A 23,534-nucleotide genomic window follows, 5' to 3' on the forward strand; every position below is an offset into this window, starting at 1 on the left:
TCCATTATGAGGGGGTGGGGTGGCCATTATGGGGGGAGGTGGGGGTGGCCATTATGAGGGGGTGGGGTGGCCATTATGAGGGGGTGGGGTGGCCATTATGAGGGGGGGGTGGGGGGTGGCCATTATGAGGGGGGGTGGGGTGGCCATTATGAGGGGGTGGGGTGGCCATTATGGGGGGAGGTGGGGTGGCCATTATGAGGGGGTGGGGGTGGGCCATTATGGGGGGAGGTGGGGTGGCCATTATGAGGGGGTTGGGGTGGCCATTATGAGGGGGGTGGGGTGGCCATTATGAGGGGTGGGGTGGCCATTATGAGGGGGTGGGGGTTGGCCATTATGAGGGGGGTGGGGTGGCCATTATGAGGGGGTGGGGTGGCCATTATGGGGGGGGTGGGGTGGCCATTATGAGGGGGTGGGGTGGCCATTATGAAGGGGTGGGGTGGCCATTATGAGGGGGTGGGGGGTGGCCATTATGGGGGGAGGTGGGGTGGCCATTATGAGGGGGGTGGGGTGGCCATTATGAGGGGGTGGGGTGGCCATTATGAGGGGGGTGGGGTGGCCATTATGAGGGGGGGTGGGGTGGCCATTATGAGGGGGGTGGGGTGGCCATTATGAGGGGGTGGGGTGGCCATTATGAGGGGGTGGGGTGGCCATTATGAGGGGGTGGGGTGGCCATTATGGGGGGGTGGGGGTGGCCATTATGATGGGGTGGGGTGGCCATTATGGGGGGTGGGGTGGCCATTATGAGGGGGTGGGGTGGCCATTATGAGGGGGGTGGGGTGGCCATTATGAGGGGGTGGGGTGGCCATTATGAGGGGGTGGGGTGGCCATTATGAGGGGGTGGGGTGGCCATTATGAGGGGGTGGGGTGGCCATTATGGGGGGGTGGGGTGGCCATTATGAGGGGGTGGGGTGGCCATTATGGTGGGAGTGGGGTGGCCATTATGAGGGGGTGGGGGTGGGCCATTATGGAGGGGGTGGGGTGGCCATTATGAGGGGGCTGGGGTGGCCATTATGAGGGGGGTGGGGTGGCCATTATGAGGGGGTGGGGTGGCCATTATGAGGGGGTGGGGTGGCCATTATGAGGGGGGGTGGGGTGGCCATTATGAGGGGGGTGGGGTGGCCATTATGAGGGGGGGGTGGGGTGGGCCATTATGAGGGGGTGGGGTGGCCATTATGGCCTAGGGGGTGGGGGTGGCCATTATGAGGGGGGTGGGGTGGCCATTATGAGGGGGTGGGGGGTGGCCATTATGAGGGGGGGTGGGGTGGCCATTATGAGGGGGGTGGGGTGGCCATTTATGAGGGGGTGGGGTGGCATTATGGGGGGGTGGGGTGGCCATTATGAGGGGGGTGGGGTGGCCATTATGGGGGGGTGGGGTGGCCATTATGGGGGGGTGGGGTGGGCCATTATGAGGGGGGTGGGGGTGGCCATTATGGGGGGTGGGGTGGCCATTTGAGGGGGTGGGGTGGCCATTATGGGGGGAGGTGGTGGTGGCCATTATGAGGGGGGTGGGGTGGCCATTATGGAGGGGGGTGGGGTGGCCATTATGAGGGGGTGGGGTGGCCATTATGAGGGGGTGGGGTGGCCATTATGGGGGGGGTGGGGTGGCCATTATGGGGGGTGGGGGTGGCCATTATGAGGGGGTGGGGTGGCCATTATGGGGGGGTGGGGTGGCCATTATGAGGGGGTGGGGTGGCCATTATGGGGGGGTGGGGTGGCCATTATGAGGGGGTGGGGTGGGTGGCCATTATGGGGGGGTGGGGTGGCCATTATGAGGGGGTGGGGTGGCCATTATGGGGGGGTGGGTGGCCATTATGGGGGGGGTGGGGTGGCCATTATGAGGGGGGTGGGGTGGCCATTATGGGGGGGTGGGGTGGCCATTATGGGGGGGTGGGGTGGCCATTATGAGGGGGTGGGGTGGCCATTATGGGGGGGTGGGGTGGCCATTATGGGGGGGTGGGGTGGCCATTATGGGGGGTGGGGTGGCCATTATGAGGGGGTGGGGTGGCCATTATGGGGGGGTGGGGTGGCCATTATGAGGGGGTGGGGTGGCCATTATGAAGGGGTGGGGTGGCCATTATGAGGGGGTGGGGTGGCCATTATGAGGGGGTGGGGTGGCCATTATGGGGGGGGTGGGGTGGCCATTATGAGGGGGTGGGGTGGCCATTATGAGGGGGTGGGGTGGCCATTATGGGGGGGGGTGGGTGGCCATTATGGGGGGTGGGGTGGCCATTATGAGGGGGTGGGGTGGCCATTATGGGGGGGTGGGGTGGCCATTATGAGGGGGTGGGGTGGCCATTATGGGGGGGTGGGGTGGCCATTATGAGGGGGTGGGGTGGCCATTATGGGGGGGTGGGGTGGCCATTATGAGGGGGTGGGGTGGCCATTATGGGGGGGTGGGGTGGCCATTATGGGGGGGTGGGGTGGCCATTATGAGGGGGTGGGGTGGCCATTATGGGGGGTGGGGTGGCCATTATGGGGGGTGGGGTGGCCATTATGAGGGGGTGGGGTGGCCATTATGGGGGGGTGGGGTGGCCATTATGAGGGGGTGGGGTGGCCATTATGAAGGGGTGGGGTGGCCATTATGAGGGGGTGGGGTGGCCATTATGAGGGGGTGGGGTGGCCATTATGGGGGGGGTGGGGTGGCCATTATGAGGGGGTGGGGTGGCCATTATGAGGGGGTGGGGTGGCCATTATGGGGGGGTGGGGTGGCCATTATGGGGGGTGGGGTGGCCATTATGAGGGGGTGGGGTGGCCATTATGGGGGGTGGGGTGGCCATTATGAGGGGGTGGGGTGGCCATTATGGGGGGGTGGGGTGGCCATTATGAGGGGGTGGGGTGGCCATTATGGGGGGGGTGGGGTGGCCATTATGAGGGGGTGGGGTGGCCATTATGGGGGGGTGGGGTGGCCATTATGAGGGGGTGGGGTGGCCATTATGGGGGGGTGGGGTGGCCATTATGAGGGGGTGGGGTGGCCATTATGGGGGGGGGGTGGCCATTATGAGGGGGTGGGGTGGCCATTATGAGGGGGTGGGGTGGCCATTATGGGGGGGTGGGGTGGCCATTATGAGGGGGGTGGGGTGGCCATTATGGGGGGGTGGGGTGGCCATTATGGGGGGGTGGGGTGGCCATTATGAGGGGGTGGGGTGGCCATTATGGGGGGGTGGGGTGGCCATTATGGGGGGTGGGGGTGGCCATTATGAGGGGGTGGGGTGGCCATTATGGGGGGGGTGGGGTGGCCATTATGAGGGGGTGGGGTGGCCATTATGGGGGGGGTGGGGTGGCCATTATGAAGGGGTGGGGGTGGCCATTATGAGGGGGTGGGGTGGCCATTATGAGGGGGTGGGGTGGCCATTATGGGGGGGTGGGGTGGCCATTATGAGGGGGTGGGGTGGCCATTATGAGGGGGTGGGGTGGGCAAGGGGCATTTCTGCCCTTGACCGGGTTGGGGGGGAACTCCATGTTTTTAGGGGAGAATAACAATAGCAATAATAATAATAATAATAATAATAATAATAATAATAATAATAAAATAGTAGTGTAGTCCATCAGTTGTGCCCGCTGCTGCCATTGTGCATCTATCATTTAGTAGCCCCCACCCCACATTAGCAGTGGCCAGTTTGCAATGCACTCTGACCCCCTCTTTGGTTGCCCCCAACTGCTTTTGAATGCCACCCCACACACATATATACATATGGACCCCATGTGCAAAAATTAGCCATGTTCCCCCTTGCAATGGCCTGGAAGACACCCTTTGCCTCCCCACCTCTGCTCCAAAAACTCAAAAGACACACAAGACGCACGTGCGCAACCGATGTGCAATTATCTGGGAGGGAGGGAAGCAATGATCGGCGCATGAGATTGGCTGCATTGGTGGCTGAAGAGCAATCTGGCCAGAATTAAAGGTCAATGCAAAGGGAGGGATGGATGTCCTGATTATTGATGCGAGGGTGTTGCTGTTCCCAGTCTGCCAGTAGGGGGCGCCACTTCTCAATGGGGAAACTGTGGTCAAGCGGTCAGGGTGACCTTTGGCCTTTTCTGGTCAAGGCTTCTTGGGACTGGCCTTTGTCTGAGGCTGAGAGAGCGTGACTTCTTGCCTAAAGGCACACATTGGGATCAGGGACACAGGCCCAGCTTTATGAATCACTTCCCTCTTTTTCCTTCCTACCTTTCTTTCTATCTTTCTTCTCTTCCTTCTCTCTCTGTTTCCTACCTACTTCCCTTCCTTCCTTCCTTCCTTCCTTCCTTCCTTTCCTTCCTTCTTTTTCCCCCTTCCTTCCTTTCCTGCCTGCCTTCTTTCTCTGTCTCTTTCTTTCCTTCGTTCCTTCCCACTTTTTTCCTTCTTTCTTTCTTTCCTTCCTGTTTCCCTTCTTCCTTTCCTTCCTGTTTTCCTTCTTCCTTCTTTCCTTCCTTCCAACTTTTCTTTTCTTTCTGTATGTCTTTCTTTTGTTCCTTCCTTCCTTCTTTTCTTTCTTTCCTTCCTGTTTTCTTCCTTACTTCCTTCCTTTCCTTCCTGTTTTCCTTCCTTCCTTCCTACCTTCCTTTCCTTCCTGTTTTCCTTCCTTCCTTCTAACTTTTCTTTCCTTCCAACTTTCCTTTCCTTCTTTCCTTCCTTCCGACTTTTCTTTCTTTCCTTCCAACTTTCCTTTCCTTCTTTCGTTCCTTCCTTCTTTCCTTTCCTTTCTTTCTTTCCTTCCTTCTTTCTTTCTCTCCTTCCTTCCTGCTTTTCTTCTTTATTTTCTTTTCTTCCTTCTTTCCTTCCTGTCTCTCTTTCTTTCCTTCCTGCCTTCCTTTCCTTCTTTCCTTCCTATTTTCCTTCCTTGCTTCTAACTTTTCTTTCCTTCAAACTTTCCCTTCCTTCCTTCCTTCCTTCCAACTTTTCTTTTTTCTTTCTTTTTTCTTTCTTTCTTTCTGTCTTTCTTTCTTTTATTCCTTCCTTCTATCTTTTTCTTTCTTTCCTTCCTTCTTTCTTTCCTTCCTTCCTGCTTTTCTTCTTTATTTTATTTTCTTCTTTCTCTCCTTCCTGTTTTCCTTCCTTCCTTCCTTCCAACTTTTCATTTCTTTTCTTTCTTTCTGTCTTTCTTTCGTTCCTTCCTTCTATCCTTTCTTTCTTTCTTTCTTTCCTTCCTTCCTTCCTGCTTTTCTTATTTTCTTTTCTTCCTTGTTTCCTTCCTGTTTTCCTTCCTTCCTCTCTTTCTTTCCTTCCTGTTTTCCTTCCTTCTTTACAACTTTTCTTTCCTTCCTTCTAACTTTTCTTTCTTTCCTTCTTTTTTCTTTCTTTCTTTCCTTCCAACTTTTCTTTCGTTCTTTCATTCTTTCCTTCCCTTATTTCCAGCTTTTTTTGCCTCCCTTCTAACTTTTCTTTCTTTCCTTCCTGCTTTTCTTCTTTCTTTTCCTTCCTTCCTTCTTTTCTTCCTTCCTTCTTCTTTCCTTCCCTCCTTCCTCCCACCACCTTGCCAGCTTTGCTTCAATGCTTCAATGCCCTGGGATCTGAACTTTCTGCAAGGACTTTAGCCTTTTTCTTGCCCAAGATTGCTTTTGAAGACTACAACGCCCACAATATGGCAGCATTCAGCTACAACAGTTAAAGTGACGTCAAACTGCATCAATTCCACAGAGCAGATGCACCACATGACTCTGGAGACCACGGACCCAAACCCCTAAGCTATGCAAACTCATTGGGCTCAATGCTATGGAATGCTGGGATTTGTAGTTTGGCAAGAGACCAGCACTTGTTGCTAAGGAAAGCTCAAGAACGCCTTGTGAAACTACAACTCCCAGGACTCCATGGCATTGAGCCACGGCAGTTAAAGCGCTACCAAACTGCATTAATTCTATAGTATAGACAAACCCATATTTGAGGAAAAAGATAATATATAAAAATAATATAAAATAATAATAATAATCCTATAAAATATTAATATATAAAATAATATAAAATAATAATAATAATCCTATAAAGTATTAATATATAAAAATAATATAAAATAATAATAATAATCCTATAAAATAATATATAAAAATAATATAAAAGAATAATAATCCCATAAAATATTAATATATAAAATAATATAAAATAATAATAATAATAATCTATAAAATATGAATATATAAAAATAATATAAAAGAATAATAATAATCCTATAAAATATTAATCTATAAAAATAATATAAAATAATAATAATCCTACAAAACATTAATATATAAAAACAATATAAAATAATAATAATAATCCTATAAAATAATAATAATAATCCTATAAAACATTAATATATAAAAATAATATATAATAATAATAATAATCCTATAAAATATTAATATATAAAAATAATATAAAATAATAATAATCCTATAAAACATTAATATATAAAAATAATATATAATAATAATAATCCTATAAAATATTAATATATAAAATAATATATAATAATAATCCTATAAAATATTAATATATAAAAATAATATATAATAATAATAATAATCCTATAAAATATTAATATATAAAATAATATATAATAATAATAATAATCCTATAAAATATTAATATATAAAAATAATATAAAATAATAATAATAATCCTATAAAATATTAATATATAAAAATAATATATAATAATAATCCTATAAAATATTAATATATAAAAATAATATATAATAATAATAATAAGCCTATAAAATATTAATATATAAAATAATATATAATAATAATAAGCCTATAAAATATTAATATATAAAATAATATATAATAATAATAATCCTATAAAATATTAATAAATAAAAATAATATAAAATAACAATAACCCTATAAAATATTAATATATAAAAATAATATAAAATAGTAATAATTCTATAAAATATTAATATATAAAAATAATATAAAATAATAATAATAATCCTATAAAACATTAATATATAAAAATAATATATAATAATAATCCTATAAAATATTAATATATAAAATAATATATAATAATAATAATCCTATAAAATATTAATATATAAAATAATATATAATAATAATAATCCTATAAAATATGAATATATAAAAATAATATATAATAATAATCCTATAAAATATGAATATATAAAAATAATATAAAATAATAATAATAATCCTATAAAATATGAATATATAAAAATAATATAAAATAATAATAATAATCCTATAAAATATGAATATATAAAAATAATATAAAATAATAATAATAATCCTATAAAATATGAATATATAAAAATAATATAAAATAATAATAATAATCCTAAAAAACATTGATATATAAAATAGTATAAAATAATGATAATAATCCTATAAAACATTAATATATAAAAATAATATATAATAATAATAATCCTATAAAATATTAATATATAAAAATAATATATAATAATAATAATAATCCTATAAAATATTGATATATAAAAATAATATAAAATAATCATAATAATAATCCTACTGTTGTCTCTTAACGAGACTCGATTGGCTCAAGGCATCAAAATTGCAAAATAAATAATAAATAAGAGATCAACATCTGCCCTCTGCCCACTCTCCACTTCCTCCTATTATTAATTATTGCTGATATTAATTACTGCTAATATTAATGATTAATGAAGCCTTTTGGAAGTGCCCAGGGCCACACGGTGCTTATCTCCTTGGGCATCGGGGAGCGACCCAAGGGAGGTCAAAGGTCAGTAGAGAGGGGTCAAGCAAGGTAAAGGCCTGGAAAAGCAACGCCGGCCCTTTAAGAAAATCCCCGGGCTTCTCTTTGCCTGGCCACCTTATTGACCTCAACATCTGCATTCTGCAAAAAATGAACCCAACTCTGCCTTGCCCTCTTCCCCGATAAGCATAATAAAAATTATGCAAATGAATTAAAAAATTATGCAAGCCATTTAAATGCAAATGAGTGCAATTTGGTGGAGGCGCCGCTTGCAAAGCCCTCGCCACAGAAAGGCCGGGATCTGGTGCGTAGCTTACACCTGTGTGTAAGTCCACCGAGCCAGATGTATTGAGGTGGATTATTATGGTATTTATGATGCAGAAGAGCATTGAGATTTAATCCTGCCTTTTAATGGCCTTCTTTTGGTGCCTTTCCAGTGTTGTCATGTGCCATCAAGTTGTTTTTGAGTATTGGGACAGATCTTGCAATCTGTCTATCACAACAACAACAACTTTTCTCCTGTGAGAAATTGCTAATATTAATGATTAATCAAGCACTGATTGCCTTTGCCATTGAATGACTGAAAGCCAAGCTTTGGTAGACTAATGCTACCATTCTACACTGCAGAATCACAAAGGACGACCGCCTCACCCGCCTCATAGGAAACCTGCTACAAAACAGGAGCTTCTTTGTTGAGTTCCAGGGCCAGAGAAGCAGATGGCGGACACAGAAGAACGGCCTGCCTCAGGGGAGCGTGCTTACTCCATCCATGTTCAACACTTACACAAATGACCAGCCACTGCCAGAAGGGACAGAGAGTTTCATCTATGCTGATGATCGTGCCATCACCGCTCAAGCAGGGAGCTTTGAGATGGTTGAACAGAAGCTCTCCGAAGCTCTTACTACCTATTACAGGGAAAACCAGCTGATCCCTAATCCATCTAAAACACAGACATGTGCTTTTCATCTCAAGAACAGAGAAGCATCCTGAGCTCTGAGGATTATTACCTGGGAAGGAATCTCACAAGAGCATTGCAGCACACCCAAATACCTGGGAGGAGTCACTCTGGACCGTGCTCTGACCTACAAGAAGCACTGCCTGAACATCAAGCAAAAAGTGGGCGCTAGAAACAATATCATACGAAAGCTGACTGGCACAACCTGGGGATCACAACCAGACACAGTGAAGACATCTGCCCTTGCGCTATGCTACTCTGCTGCTGAGTATGCATGCCCAATGTGGAACACATCTCACCACACTAGAACAGTGGATGTGGCTCTTAATGAGACATGCCGCATTATCACGGGGTGTCTGCGCCCCACACCACGGGAGAAATGACACTGCTTAGCCGGTATGGCACCACCTGACATCCACCAGGAAGTAGCAGCCAATAGTGAAAGGACCAAGGCAGAGACATCTCCAGCTCATCCCCTGTTTGGGTATCAGCCAGCACGTCAACGACTTAAATCAAGAAATAGTTTTCTGAGATCGACAGAGACACTCGCTGGAACACCTCAGCAAGCGAGAGTCCAAAAGTGGCAGGCTCAAACCCAGAACCTCAACCAATGGCTGATACCAGATGAGAGACTCCCCCCTGGGCACACAGAAGAAGACTGGGCAACTTGGAAGGCGCTGAACAGACTGCGCTCTGGCACCACGAGATGCAGAGCCAACCTTAAGAAATGGGGCCACAAAGTGGAATCCTCGACATGCGAGTGCGGAGAAGAGCAAACCACTGACCACCTGCTGCAATGCCACCTGAGCCCTGCCACATGCACAAGGGAGGACCTTCTTGCGGCAACACCAAAAGCACTCTAAGGGGCCAGATACTGGTCAAAGGACATTTAACCAACTACCAAACTCACAAGTTTTGTATTTTGTCTGTTTGTTTGTTTGCTTTGTTCTGTTAGAAATGTAACATAATGGACTGGTTGCTCTGACACAACAAATAAATAAATACTGCAGAATCAATGCGCTTTGTCACCACTTTAGCTGCCATGGGTCCATCCTATGGAATGATGGGAGTTGTAGTTTGAGAAGGTATAGGAATTCTTGTCCCGGTATTGAATGTTTGCCGTCTATATGCTGTGCTCCACCCTGAGTCCCCTTCGGGGTGAGAAGGGCAAATAATAATAATAATAATAATAATAATAATAATAATAATATCTTAGACAGAGCTCTGCACCAAACTACAACTCCCAGGCTTCCCTAGTTTAACACCTTAGGGAGATGGTGGTAGGGTATAAATAAAGTTATTATTATTATTATTATTATTATTATTATTACTATTGGGTTGTTGTAGGTTTTTTCGGGTTGTATGGCCATGTCCTAGAGACATTCTCTCCTGATGTTTTGCCTGCATCTATGGCAAGCATCCTCAGAGGTAGTGGAAACAAACAAGGACATCTAATCACCTCTCAACAAAAGGTTGCCCCAGGCACTGCCAGGCTATCAAATGCTAATCAAGGTGGTCAGTTGAAACATTCACACCTCACTCCAGCAGACAAGAGTCCTTTGTCCCACTCTGGTCATTCCACAGATATATAAACCCCTTTTTCCTAGTTCCAACAGACCTCACTACCTCTGAGGAGCTTGCCATAGATGCAGGCGAAACGTCAGGAGAGAATGCCTCTAGAACATGGCCATATAATAATAATAATAATAATAATAATAGTATGCTGATGGTTTTGGGTTAAGCTGCTTTGATTCCCTTGCAGGATCGAAATAAATATAATAATAAAGCAGGATATAAATATAATAATAATAAAGCAGGATATAAATAATAATTATAATAATAAGTAGATAATAATAATAATAATTGTATGCTGATGCTTTTAGGTTAAGCCGTTTTGAATGTCCTGCAGGATATAAATATAATAATAATAATAATAATAATGGAAGATAAAAATAGATAACATTTTAATAAATCTTTAATAATAATAATAATAGTATGCTGATGCTTTTAGATTAAGCCACTTTGAGTATCCTGAGGGATATAAATAAATATAATAATAATAATAATAAAGCAGGATATAAATAATTATAATAATAAATAGATAATATAATAGTAAAAATAATAATAATAATAATTGTATGCTGATGCTTTTAGGTTAAGCTGCTTTGACTCTCCTGTGGGATATAATTAAATATAATAATAATAATCCTAATAATAAAGTGGGATATAAATAATTATAATAATAAATAGACAATATATTAATAAATATGTGATAATATTAATAGTATGCTGATGCTTTTAGGTTAAGCCGCTTTGAGTCTCTTGCGGGATATAAATAATTATAATAATAAATATATAATAATAATAATAATAGTATGCTGATGCTTTTGTTAAGCTGCTTTGCGTCTCCTGCGAGAGATAAAGCGGGGTATAAATAAATAATAAATATAATAATTAAATAATAATTAAAAACAATAATAAATAATAATAATTAACGGCTAAATTAACTGATTTATGATGTCATAAAAAGAAGACTCCAGCGGGGAAGCATGCGGGGAATGCGGAAGTGCTTCATCAGCGTCGCAGATGGACGATGAAAGCGACAGCTCCCCTGGTGGCCAGAAAAAGTTAAATAGCCTCTGTGTATGTCTGTATATGTTTGTATGTCAAACATTGGCGTTGAATGTTTGCCATATATGTGCACACTGTGATCCGCCCTGAGTCCCCTGCGGGGTAAATAAATAAATAATTAAAGGTTTTCTTTTGCAATGCTTTTGTGAGAGCCTGTCTGTCGTCCAGCTGCCGGCCTGAAGCCAGCTCCGAAACTGCATTAAACGTCCAGTGTGGATGGGAGCAAAGGCAGGATGAAAGTGGCGCCCCCTATTGGCAGAGGGAGGACTTTGCGTTGCCTGAGCGGTCAGCCGGGCGGGCGGCCTTACGTGTCGTAGAGGGTGACGGTCCGAGAGCCGTTGGAGCGGTTGACCAGGCAGCAGGCGCAGGGCGTCTCCCCTTGACCCTGCCAGACCAGGTGGGTCACGTCTATTTGGCGACGCTGGAAGTCGGACAGGATGAATCTTGGGGGGATTTGGGGGGTCCGGGGGGGGGGGAGAAAGAGGAGGTTAGCGCACTCGGGAGAAGAGGAAGGAGACGCACCTGGACGCGTGCAGGATGGTGCGGGAGCCGGTGGCGCAGTTGGCAATGACCACCGAGATGGGGAGGCTGCCGGTCGAGTGGCTGGACACCAAGGAGAGGTCCACCTGGTAGCGCCGGAAGTCGTCCCGGACAAAACTAGAGGGGCAGGAACAGCACTGAGTCTCAAGCCAGTCAACACAGTTTCTGGAACAGAACAACTCCTTCCAAAGTAAGGACCGCACAATTAGGGAGAAAATAACACTTCCAAAACAGGAACAGCATTCTCTTTTCAGGTTTTGCGACATAGCGTAATCCCTGCAGGAATGAGGAGCCTCTATTGAAATCATAGAATCATAGAATCATAGAATCGAAGAGTTGGAAGAGACCTCCTGGGCCATCCAGTCCAGCCCCATTCTGCCAAGAAGCAGGAATATTGCATTCAAATCACCCCTGACAGATGGCCATCCAGCCTCTGCTTAAAAGCTTCCAAAGAAGGAGCCTCCACCACACTCCAAGGCAGAGAGTTCCACTGCTGAACGGCTCTCACAGTCAGGAAGTTCTTCCTCGTGTTCAGATAGAATCTCCTCTCTTGTAGTTTGAAGCCATTGTTCCATTGCGTCCTAGTCTCCAAGGAAGCAGAAAACAAGCTTGCTCCCTCCTCCCTGTGGCTTCCTCTCACATATTTATACATGGCTATCATATCCCCTCTCAACCTTCTCTTCTTCAGGCTAAACATGCCCAGTTCCCTAAGCCGCTCCTCATAGGGCTTGTTCTCCAGACCCTTGATCATTTTAGTCACCCTCCTCTGGACACATTCCAGCTTGTCAATATCTCTCTTGAAATCTCGGGATCTTGGAAGGGGACCCGAAGGGACATCTAGTCTGACCTTCCTCCAACCTCTGCTCCCAAAGCTTCTGGAAGAGATCCCTCTTTATTAATAACTAGCTTGGGGACCTGGTGATGCCCATTTTTTTTTGAGAAAAATTCCCATTTTTTTAGCAGGGTTTAGTGTGTATGGGTGAACTACAACTCCCATATGCAAGTCCCGTCGTCCCTACGCCAGAATGCAGAGTGGGTAATGGGAGCTCTGTGTGCCAAATTTGGTCTTGATCCGTCATTGGTGTGGGTCACAATGGTCTCAAGAAGTGAGTGAAGATACTGCAAGTCCCATCATCCATGGTCCACTGTCCTACAAACCATACCAGGACATAGAGTGGGCCATAGGAGTCTATGGTTCTATTATTATTATTATTATTATTATTAAGGAGCTGGATGGCTATAGGAGTCTATGGTTCTATTATTATTATTATTATTATTATTATTATTAAGTAGCTGGATGGCCATAGGATTCTATGGTTCTATTATTATTATTATTATTATTATTATTATTATTAAGGAGCTGGATGGCCATAGGATTCTATGGTTCTATTACTATTATTATTATTATTATTATTAAGGAGCTGGATGGCCATAGGATTCTATGGTTCTATTATTATTATTATTATTATTATTATTAAGGAGCTGGATGGCTATAGGAGTCTATGGTTCTATTATTACTATTACTATTACTATTATTATTATTAAGGAGCTGGATGGCCATAGGATTCTATGGTTCTATTATTATTATTATTATTATTCAGGAGCTGGATGGCCATAGGATTCTATGGTTCTATTATTATTATTATTATTATTATTATTCAGGAGCTGGATGGCCATAGGATTCTATGGTTCTATTATTACTATTACTATTACTATTATTATTATTATTAAGGAGCTGGATGGCCATAGGAGTCTATGGTTCTATTATTATTATTATTATTATTACTATTATTATTAAAGAGCTGGATGGCCATAGGATTCTATGGTTCTATTATTATTATTATTATTATTATTAAGGAGCTGGATGGCCATAGGAGTCTATGGTTCTATTATTATTATTATTATTATTATTATTATTATTAAAGAGCTGGATGGCCATAGGATTCTATGGTTCTATTATTATTATTATTATTATTATTATTATTATTATTATTAAGGAGCTGGATGGCCATAGGATTCTAGGGTTATTATTATTATTATTATTAGGGAGCTGGATGGTCATAGGATTCTATGGTTTTATTATTATTATAGTTATTATTATTATTATTATTATTATTATTATTCAGGAGCTGGATGGCCATAGGATTCTATTGTTGTTATTATTATTATTATTATTAGGGAGCTGGATGGTCATAGGATTCTATGGTATTATTATTATTATTATTATTATTATTCAGGAGCTGGATGGCCATAGGATTCTATTGTTGTTGTTTTTGTTGTTGTTGTTGTTATTATTATTATTATTGTTCAGGAGCTTGGATGGCCATAGGATTCTATGGTTCTACTATTATTATTATTATTATTAAGGAGCTGGATGGCCACAGGATTCTATTGTTATTATTATTATTATTATTAGGGAGCTGGATGGACATAGGATTCTATGGTATTATTATTATTATTATTATTATTATTATTATTATTGTTCAGGAGCTGAATGGCCATAGGATTCTATGGTTCTATTATTATTATTATTCTGCCTGGGTTGGACTTAATAGCCCTGGAAGTCTTCCAAGTCTAGAATTCTATTATTATTATTATTATTATTTACTATTATTTTATATTATTTTATATTATTAGTATTATTATTATTCAAGGGCAGGATGGCCATCTGTGAGGAGGGCTCGGATGGTGCTCTCATGCCTGGCAGCAGGGGGTTGAACTTAATAGGCCTGGAAGTCTTCCCAGTCTAGGATTCTATAGTTTTATTATTATTATATACTATTATTATTTTGTATTATTATTAATATTATTATTTAGGGACAGGATGGCCATCTGTCAGGAGGGTTCAGATGGTACCCTCCTTTCGGGCAGAAGGGGGTTGGACTTAATAGCCCTGGAAGTCTTCCAAGTCTAGGAATCTATTTATTATTATTATTATTATTATTATTTGCTATTATTATTATTATTTTGGGGCAGGATGGCCACCTGTCAGGAGGGCTCAGATGGTACCCTCCTACGGTCTGAAGGGGGCTGGACTTAGTGTGACCAGTACGCTGATGACACTCAGCTGGTGCTGAAGATGGAAGGCCGACCGGACTCTGTCCCCGATTGTTTCCATCAGTGCCTGGAGGCTGAGACTGGATGGCTGCGTGCCAGCAGGTTGAGGGTGAATCCAGCAAAGATGGAGATCCTATGGCTGGGTCAACCGGGCAGTGGGGATGTCCAGCTGCCTACCCTGGATGGCGAGGTGCTACGTCCGTCATCGTTGGTCAAGAGCCTGGGAGTCCTTGTGGACCCTCTGCTGAGGATGGAGGCCCAGGTCTTCCTCCGCCGTGAGCAGAACCGCCTTCTTTCTTTCCCCTGCGGCAGGCTAGACGGCTGACCCCTCCCTGTCCAGGGATGACCTGGCTACGGTCATCCAGACCACGGTCATCTCAAGACTGGACTACTGTAACGCCCTCTCCATTGGCCTTCCTCTGTCGGTGATCCGGAAGCTCAAGTTGGTACAAAATTCAGGTGGGAATTCCAATGAGATGCCACATCACCCCAATCTTACTACAGCTGCATTGGTTACCCATTGAGCACCGGATCACTTTCAAAGGGATGGGACTCACCTTGAAGGCCTTGCACGGTCTGGGGCCGATGGACCTGAGGGACCGCCTCACCCCCTCCCAACCCCAGAGATCCCTCCGTTCTGAGGACCAAGATCTATTGGAAGTCCCCAGTGTCAAGACCTTGCGTCTAACAGCAACCAGGCGCAGAGCCTTCACAGCAGTGGCACCATCACTCTGGAACACTCTGCCACCTGAAGTCCGTGCCTTGCGGGACTTACCAGCTTTCCGCAGGGCATGTAAGACATACCTGTTTCGACGGGCCTTTCATCTCTGATATTGCTGTTTTTAAATTGTTTTAAATTGTTTTTAAATTGGTTAGATTTTAGCCATTCTTGTAAGCCGCTCCGAGCCCCAGGGAAGGGAGTGGCCGCATAGAAGTTCGAATTATAAATAAATAAATAAATAAATAATAACACTGGAAGTCTTCCAAGTCTAGGTTTCTATTATTACTGTTATTATTAATATTGGCTATTATTTGATATTATTATTATTATTATTATTCAAGGGCAGGATGGCCATCTGTCAGGAGGGCTCAAATGGTACCCTCCTGCTGGGCAGAAGGGGGTTAGACTTAATAGCCCTCGAAGTCTTCCAAGTCTAGGATTCTATATTATTATTATTATATACTATTATTTTATATTATTATTATTATTGTTGTTATTATTATTATTATTTGCTATTATTTTATATTATTATTAATATTATTATTTAGGGGCAGGATGGCCATCTGTCAGGAGGGCTTAGATGGTAGCCTCCTACCGGGCAGAAGAGGGTTGAACTTAATAGCCCTGGAAGTCTTCCAAGTCTAGGATTCTTCTTCTATTATTATTATTATTTGCTATTATGTTATATTATTATTTACTATTATTTACTATTATTATTTACTATTATTTATTTACTATTATTTTATATTACTATTATTTGCTATTATGTTATATTATTATTTACTATTATTTTATATTATTATTATTTGCTATTATGTTATATTATTATTAACTATTATTTTATATTACTATTATTTGCTATTATGTTATATTATTATTTACTATTATTTTATATTATTATTATTTACTATTATTTAGTATTATTATTATTATTATTATTATTATTATTCAAGGGCAGCATGGCCATCTGTCAGGAGGGCTCAGATGCCGGGCAGAAGGGGGTTGGACTTAATAGCCCTGGAAGTCTTCCAAGTCTAGAATTCTATTATTACTTGCTATTATGTTATATTATTATTATTTACTATTATTTTATATTTTTATTATTATTATTTGCTATTATGTTATATTAATATTATTTACTATTATTTTATATTATTATTATTTGCTATTATGTTATATTATTATTAACTATTATTTTATATTACTATTATTTGCTATTATGTTATATTATTATTTACTATTATTTTATATTATTATTTACTATTATTTTATATTATTATTATTATTATTATTATTATTATTATTATTATTCAAGGGCAGTATGGCCATCTGTCAGGAGGGCTCAGATGCCGGGCAGAAGGGGGTTGGACTTCATAGCCCTGGAAGTCTTCCAAGTCTAGGATTCTATTATTACTTGCTATTATGTTATATTACTATTTACTATTATTTTATATTATTATTATTATTATTATTATTTACTATTATTTTATGTTATATTATTATTTGCTATTATGTTATATTATTATTATTTACTATTATTTTATATTATTATTATTATTATTTGCTATTATGTTATATTAATATTATTTACTATTATTTTATATTATTATTATTATTATTATTAACTATTATTTTATATTATTATTATTATTTACTATTATTATTATATGCTATTTATGTTATATGATTATTATTTGCTATTATGTTATATGATTTATTATTATTATTATTATTATTATTTAGTGGCAGGATGGCCATCTGTCAGGAGGGCTCAGATGGTACCCTCCTGCTGGCCAGAAGAGGGTTGGACTTAATAGCCTTGGAAGTCTTCCAAGTCTAGAATTGTATTATTATTATTATTATTTACTATTATTTATTATTATTATTATATATTATTATTCAGGGGTTGGATGGCCATCTACTGGGAGGGCTTGGATGGTGCCCTCCTGTCTGGCAGAAGGGAGTTGGACTTAATAGCCCTGGAAGTCTTCCAAGTCTAGGATTCTATTATTTATATTATTATTATTATTATTATTATTATTATTATTATTATTTTATATTATTATTATCATCATCATTATTATTATTCAAGGGCAGGATGGCCATCTGTCAGGAGGGCTCAGGTGCCGGGCAGAAGGGGGTTGGATTTAATAGCCCTGGAAGTCTTCCCACTCTAGGATTCTATTTATTATTAGTAGTATTATTATTATTCGATATTATTCTTATTATTATTATTAGATATTATTATTAGATATTATTATTATTACTATTATTATTATTACTATTATTATTAGTATTATTATTATTACTATTATTATTACTATTATTATTTACTATTATTATTAGATATTATTATTATTAGATATTATTATTATCAGATATTATTAGTAGTATTATTGTTATTAGATATTATTATTAGTATTATTATTAGTATTATTATTATTAGATATTATTAGTAGTATTATTAGATATTATTATTAGATATTAGATATTATTATTAGATATGATTATTAGTATTAGATATTATTATTATTATTATTTATTATCATTAGATATTATTATTATTATTAGATATTATTAGTTGTATTATTATTATTAGATATTATTATTAGATATTATTATTAGTATTAGATATTATTATTAGATATTATTATTATTATTAGATATTATTAGTAGTATTATTGTTATTAGATATTATTAATAGTATTATTATTATTAGATATTATTATTATTATTATTAGATATTATTATTAGATATTATTATTAGATATTATTATTAGATATTAGATATTATTAGATATTGTTATTAGTATTAGATATTATTAGATATCATTATTAGATATTAGATATTATTAGATATTATTATTAGTATTAGATATTATTATTATTATTAGATATTATTAGTAGTATTATTGTTATTAGATATTATTATTATTAGTAGTAGTATTATTATTAGATATTATTATTATTATTAGATATTATTATTAGATATTATTATTAGTATTAGATATTATTATTATTAGATATTATTAGATATTATTATTAGTATTACTATTATTATTATATATTATTATTATTAGATATTTATTATTAGATATTATTATTATTATTTATTAGATATTATTATTATTAGATATTATTGTTATTATTATTAGATATTATTATTATTACTATTACTATTTTTACTATTATTTACTATTATTATTATTATTATTATTATTATTATTATTATTATTCAGGGGCTGGATGGCCATCTGCTGGGAGGGCTTGGCTGGTGCCCAACTGTGGAGGGAGCGTGGGTGGGAGTGTGGGCGTCCTTGTGGGTGCCCCTCCCTTTCCCTTTACCTGGACTCACCTGGCGGGGTGCCCGGGGGCGAGGGCGCCCATGAAGGCGGTGGGGGCGCCCAGGAGGGCCAGGACCGTGCAGGTGTTGGAGGCGTTGCCCCCTCGCTGCCACCGCTGAGAGAGGCACCTGCGGGAGAGGAGAGGAGGGAAGGAAGAGGCTGCTCCAGGTGAGGCTGCAGGTGAGGCTCACCTGGAAGGGGGGGGCTCCCCTTCCCTTCCCTTCCTCACCTGGAGTCGGAGTCCTCCTCCGGGTAGCGGTCCACCAGGCTGATGATGTCGAGGCAGACCAGCCCCACGCACAGGATCCGCTTCTGGCCCTCCATCCCCGGCCCCACTCCTGGCTCACCTGCCTACCTGCCTGCCTTCCCACCTGGGACGCTCTGCAGCCATTGAATGCCACGCGCGCACCTCATTGGCTCTAGCCTGGCCATATTCAAATCGCCCCGCGCTCCTATTGGCTGAGCAGGGCGCCTCCTCTTTATTTCCCCGTCTGCTCCGCCAATGGGAGAAGCGGGTTCGGCCCCTGGTTGACTTATGAAACAGCGCCCTCTGGAGGAGCCTGGCGCCAAGGAGGGAAAGGAGGAAAAAGGGAAGGAAAAAGGCTTCAAAGAGGAGAACTCAAGTCCAATCAGTTTTCACTGCTATTCAAATCAGGTCCTTCCCTCCAGGTGTTTTGGACTCCAACTCCCACCATTCCTAACAGCCGATAGGCTGTTAGGAATGGTGGGAGTTGGAGTCCAAAACACCTGGAGGGCCCAAGCTTACTGAGATTCAATAATAATAATAATAATAATAATAATAATAATAATAATAATAGTTGTTGTTATTTGAAACACAACGAGATGAGTCCATCTTGCTGACTGTTGTACTGGATCAGGTTGGACTACTGTAATGCGCTCTACGTGGGGCTGCCCTTGAAAACGGCTCGGAACTTCCAACTGGTCCAACAGGCAGCGGCCAGGATGTTAACTGGTGCTCATTACAGAGAGAGGTCAACCCTCCTGTTCAAGGAGCTCCACTGGCTGCCGTTTATCTTCCGAGCCCCACATGAGTTTATCTTCCGAGCCCCACACGCTCACTCCGATTATCTGGAGAGGCCCTGCTCGTGATCCCGCCTGCTTCGCAAGCACGTTTGGTAGGGACTCGAGACAGGGCCTTTTCTGTGGCAGCCCCCCGACTCTGGAACACGCTCCCCAAAGATATTAGACAGGCCCCTACGTTGGCAGTCTTTAGGAAGAACTTGAAGATCCGATGTGCCTTTCCAGAATAGGAAACTCCAACAACAAGTCCCAGAAGCACTTGTAGTAGAAATTAAGATTGCTGGCACACTACACCTACCCTAAAATCCCACATACTACCAGTCACATCAGCACTTTTAACCCTGTATCCATTGCTCTGGCCCGGCCCAGTTTTATTGTGTCTTGGTGTATTGTTTATTGCTTTGTTGTTTTAATATTGCTTTAATTGCTTTTGATTTGCTTTAAGTTGTGTGTTGAGGCCTTGGCCTTTGTAAGCCGCATCGAATCCTTCGGGAGATGCTAGCGGGGTACAAATAAAGTTAATAATAATAATAATAATAATAATAATACAATGTATTGTCGAAGGCTTTCATGGCCGGAATCACTAGGTTCTTGTGGGTTTTTTCAGGCTATATGGCCATGTTCTAGAGGCATTCTCTCCTGACGTTTCGCCTGCATCTATGGCAAGCATCCTCAGAGGTTGAGAGGGTGCTTGCCATAGATGCAGGCGAAACGTCAGGAGAAATGCCTCTAGAACATGGCTCTATAGCCCGAAAAAACCCACAAGAACCTAGTAATAATAATACACTTTATTTATAACCCGCCACCATCTCCCCAAAGGGGACTCGGCGCAGCCAACAGGAAGCCAAGCCCAAAATAATACAACATAAACACACAATAACTGTGCTGGTACGGCTGTACCAGGAGCTCCAAATTTATTTACTTTGTATTGAGTGTTTGTTTGCAGTCCAGGGTTTTAGGGACTCTGCAGAAAGGTGGCTTCCTTTGGTTGCAGTTGTAGGGTAAGCCACCTGTCCATCATTGTTAATGTATTGTCGAAGGCTTTCATGGCCGGGATCACTGGGTTGTTGTAGGTTTTTCTGGGCTATATAGCCATGTTCTGGAGGCAATTTTTCTCCTGACGTTTCGCCTGCATCTATGGCAAGCATCCTCAGAGGTAGTGAGGTCTCATCATTGTTAAGTTTTGGTCCCGCCTCTTGCTCTGGGCAATTGGGAAGGGAGCCATTTTATAAGTTAGTCTCACACAAGGAAGCTAGACTATAGGACACAGACCAGCTCGTCCCGTAAGAAAAGCTTCATTTCTCAATAACTACTAGGGTTACAGAAATCCCAACAGAAACAGAAGGGAAGGAGCATCCAGGAAAAATGAAATTTACAGAACTCAGCTGAAATGTCTTGAAGCCTCAGCCGGTAAGGTCTGCTCGATACCCAGATGCGCTTGGATTCGGTAGCAGCACCCACATTGATGAGGCATAGATAAAAGGCAGCCTGGGAGAGGTTAAAAAGGGTTTTTTCCTACAGAAAAGGTTTAGTTAATCAAAGTCAGGTGCCAGTCCATTGAAGACTAATCTAAGAAAGCCTTGAAGTGTTGTTTGAAGTATCAAGATTTGTTGTTTGTTCCATAATAAAGACTTTGTTGTATCATTAAAGACTCTAAAGACCATTACTTAATGCCTTCTTTGCCTCGGTCTTCTCACAAAAAGAGAGTCATCTTCAACCTCAGCAAGATGGAGTGGATGAGGGATTGGAGGACATCCAACCCCAAATTGGGAAAGAAGTCGTCCAGGAATACCTGGCCGCTCTTAATGAGTTCAAGTCCCCTTTCAGGGCCAGATCAACTACACCCCAGAGTATTGAAGGAACTAGCGGAAGTCATTTCGGAACCATTGGCAACCATCTTTGAGAGTTCTTGGAGAACGGGAGAAGTTCCAGCAGATTGGAGGAGGGCCAATGTGGTCCCAATCTTCAAGAAGGGAAAAAAGGATGACCCAAACAATGACCAATGTCCAGTCAGCCTCACGTCGATACCGGGCAAGATTCTGGAAAAGATTGTGAAGGAAGCGGTCTGCAAACACTTAGAAACCAATGCGGTCATCGCTAAGAGTCAACATGGATTGCTCAAAAACAAGTCAAGCCAGGCTCATCGGATCTCTTTCTTCGATAGAGCTACAAGCTGGGTAGATGCGGGGAATGATGCCGTGGGTGGAGCGTGTCTGGATTTCAGGAAGGCCTTCTTTGACAAGGTCCCCCATGACCTTCTGGCAAGGAAACTAGTCCAATGTGGGCGAGGCAAAACTACGGTGAGGTGGATCTGGAATTGGTTAAGTGGACGAACACAGAGAGTGCTCACGAATGCTTCCTCTTCATCTTGGAAAGAAGTGACAAGTGGAGTGCCGCAGGGTTCCGTCCTGGGCCCGGTCCTGTTCAACATCTTTATTAATGACTTAGATGAAGGGCTAGAAGGCAGGATCATCAAGTTTGCAGACGACACCAAATTGGGAGGGAGAGCCAATAGTCCAGAGGACAGGAGCAGGATTCAAAACGATCTTGACAGATTAGAGAGATGATGGGCCAAACCTAACAAAATGAAGTTCAACAGTGACAAATGCAAGATACTCCACTTTGGCAGAAAAAATGAAATGCAAAGAGACAGAATGGGGGATGCCTGGCTCGAGAGCAGTACGTGTGAAAAAGATCTTGGAGTCCTCGTGGACAACACGTTAAACATGAGCCAACAATGTGATGTGGCGGCAAAAAAAGCCAATGGGATTTTGGCCTGCATCAAGAGGAGCATAGTGTCTAGATCTAAGGAAGTAATGCTACCCCTCTATTCTGCTTTAGTTAGACCACATCTGGAATATTGTGTCCAATTCTGGGCACCACAATTCAAGAGAGATGTTGACAAGCTGGAAAGTGTCCAGAGGAGGGCGACTAAAATGATCAAGGGTCTGGAGAACAAGCCCTATGAGGAGCGGCTTAGGGAACTGGGCATGTTTAGCCTGAAGAAGAGAAGGCGGAGAGGAGATATGATAGCCATGGATAAATATGTGAGAGGAAGCCACAGGGAGGAGGAGGGAGCAAGCTTGTTTTCTGCTTCCTTGGAGACTAGGACGCAATGGAACAATGGCTTCAAACTACAAGAGAGGAGATTCCATCTGAACATTAGGAAGAACTTCCTGACTGTGAGAGCCGTTCAGCAGTGGAACTCTCTGCCCCGGAGTGTGGTGGAGGCTCCTTCTTTGGAAGCTTTTAAGCAGAGGCTGGATGGCCATCTGTCAGGGGCGATTTGAATGCAATATTCCTGCTTCTTGGCAGAATGGGGTTGGACTGGATGAAGGCCCATGAGGTCTCTTCCAACTCTTTGATTCTATGATTCTATGATTCTCTATGACTTCAGAGAAATCCCTGAGAACTTCTCTTTGAGGCGTCCCTGGCTTCCCGCTTGGCTTAAAGTATATGTCCTATAGAAAAGACAGCTGTTACAGGCCCAGCACATGACAGAACAATAACAAAATACATCATAACAAAATATAAAATAACAAAGTCAACAATATAAAACAGCATAGTAAAACCAGACACAGAGGGTGGGC

General features: G+C 41.5%; 1 protein-coding gene across 3 annotated transcripts in view; it reads right to left on the bottom strand.

Annotated features, from left to right (window-relative positions):
• Window positions 1–19,310, bottom strand: part of KHK (ketohexokinase) — a 41,505-nt gene extending 22,195 nt beyond the window's left edge. The window contains exons 1-3 of one of the 3 annotated variants that reach the window (XM_067470386.1): window positions 19,133–19,310; window positions 18,915–19,031; window positions 11,550–11,684 (exon numbers count right to left, since the gene is read on the bottom strand). In XM_067470386.1, the coding sequence (XP_067326487.1) occupies window positions 11,550–11,684; window positions 18,915–19,031; window positions 19,133–19,227 (347 nt within the window). In that variant the 5' untranslated portion in view covers window positions 19,228–19,310. Of the gene's footprint in view, window positions 1–11,549; window positions 11,685–11,763; window positions 11,899–18,914; window positions 19,032–19,132 lie in introns of all 3 variants that reach the window. The other 2 variants (XM_067470413.1, XM_067470445.1) reach the window with 2 other exon arrangements.
• Between the last annotated feature and the right edge of the window lie 4,224 nt (window positions 19,311–23,534).

This window comes from Anolis sagrei, chromosome 1 (genome assembly GCF_037176765.1).
Source record: "Anolis sagrei isolate rAnoSag1 chromosome 1, rAnoSag1.mat, whole genome shotgun sequence".
Lineage (NCBI taxonomy): Eukaryota > Metazoa > Chordata > Lepidosauria > Squamata > Dactyloidae > Anolis > Anolis sagrei.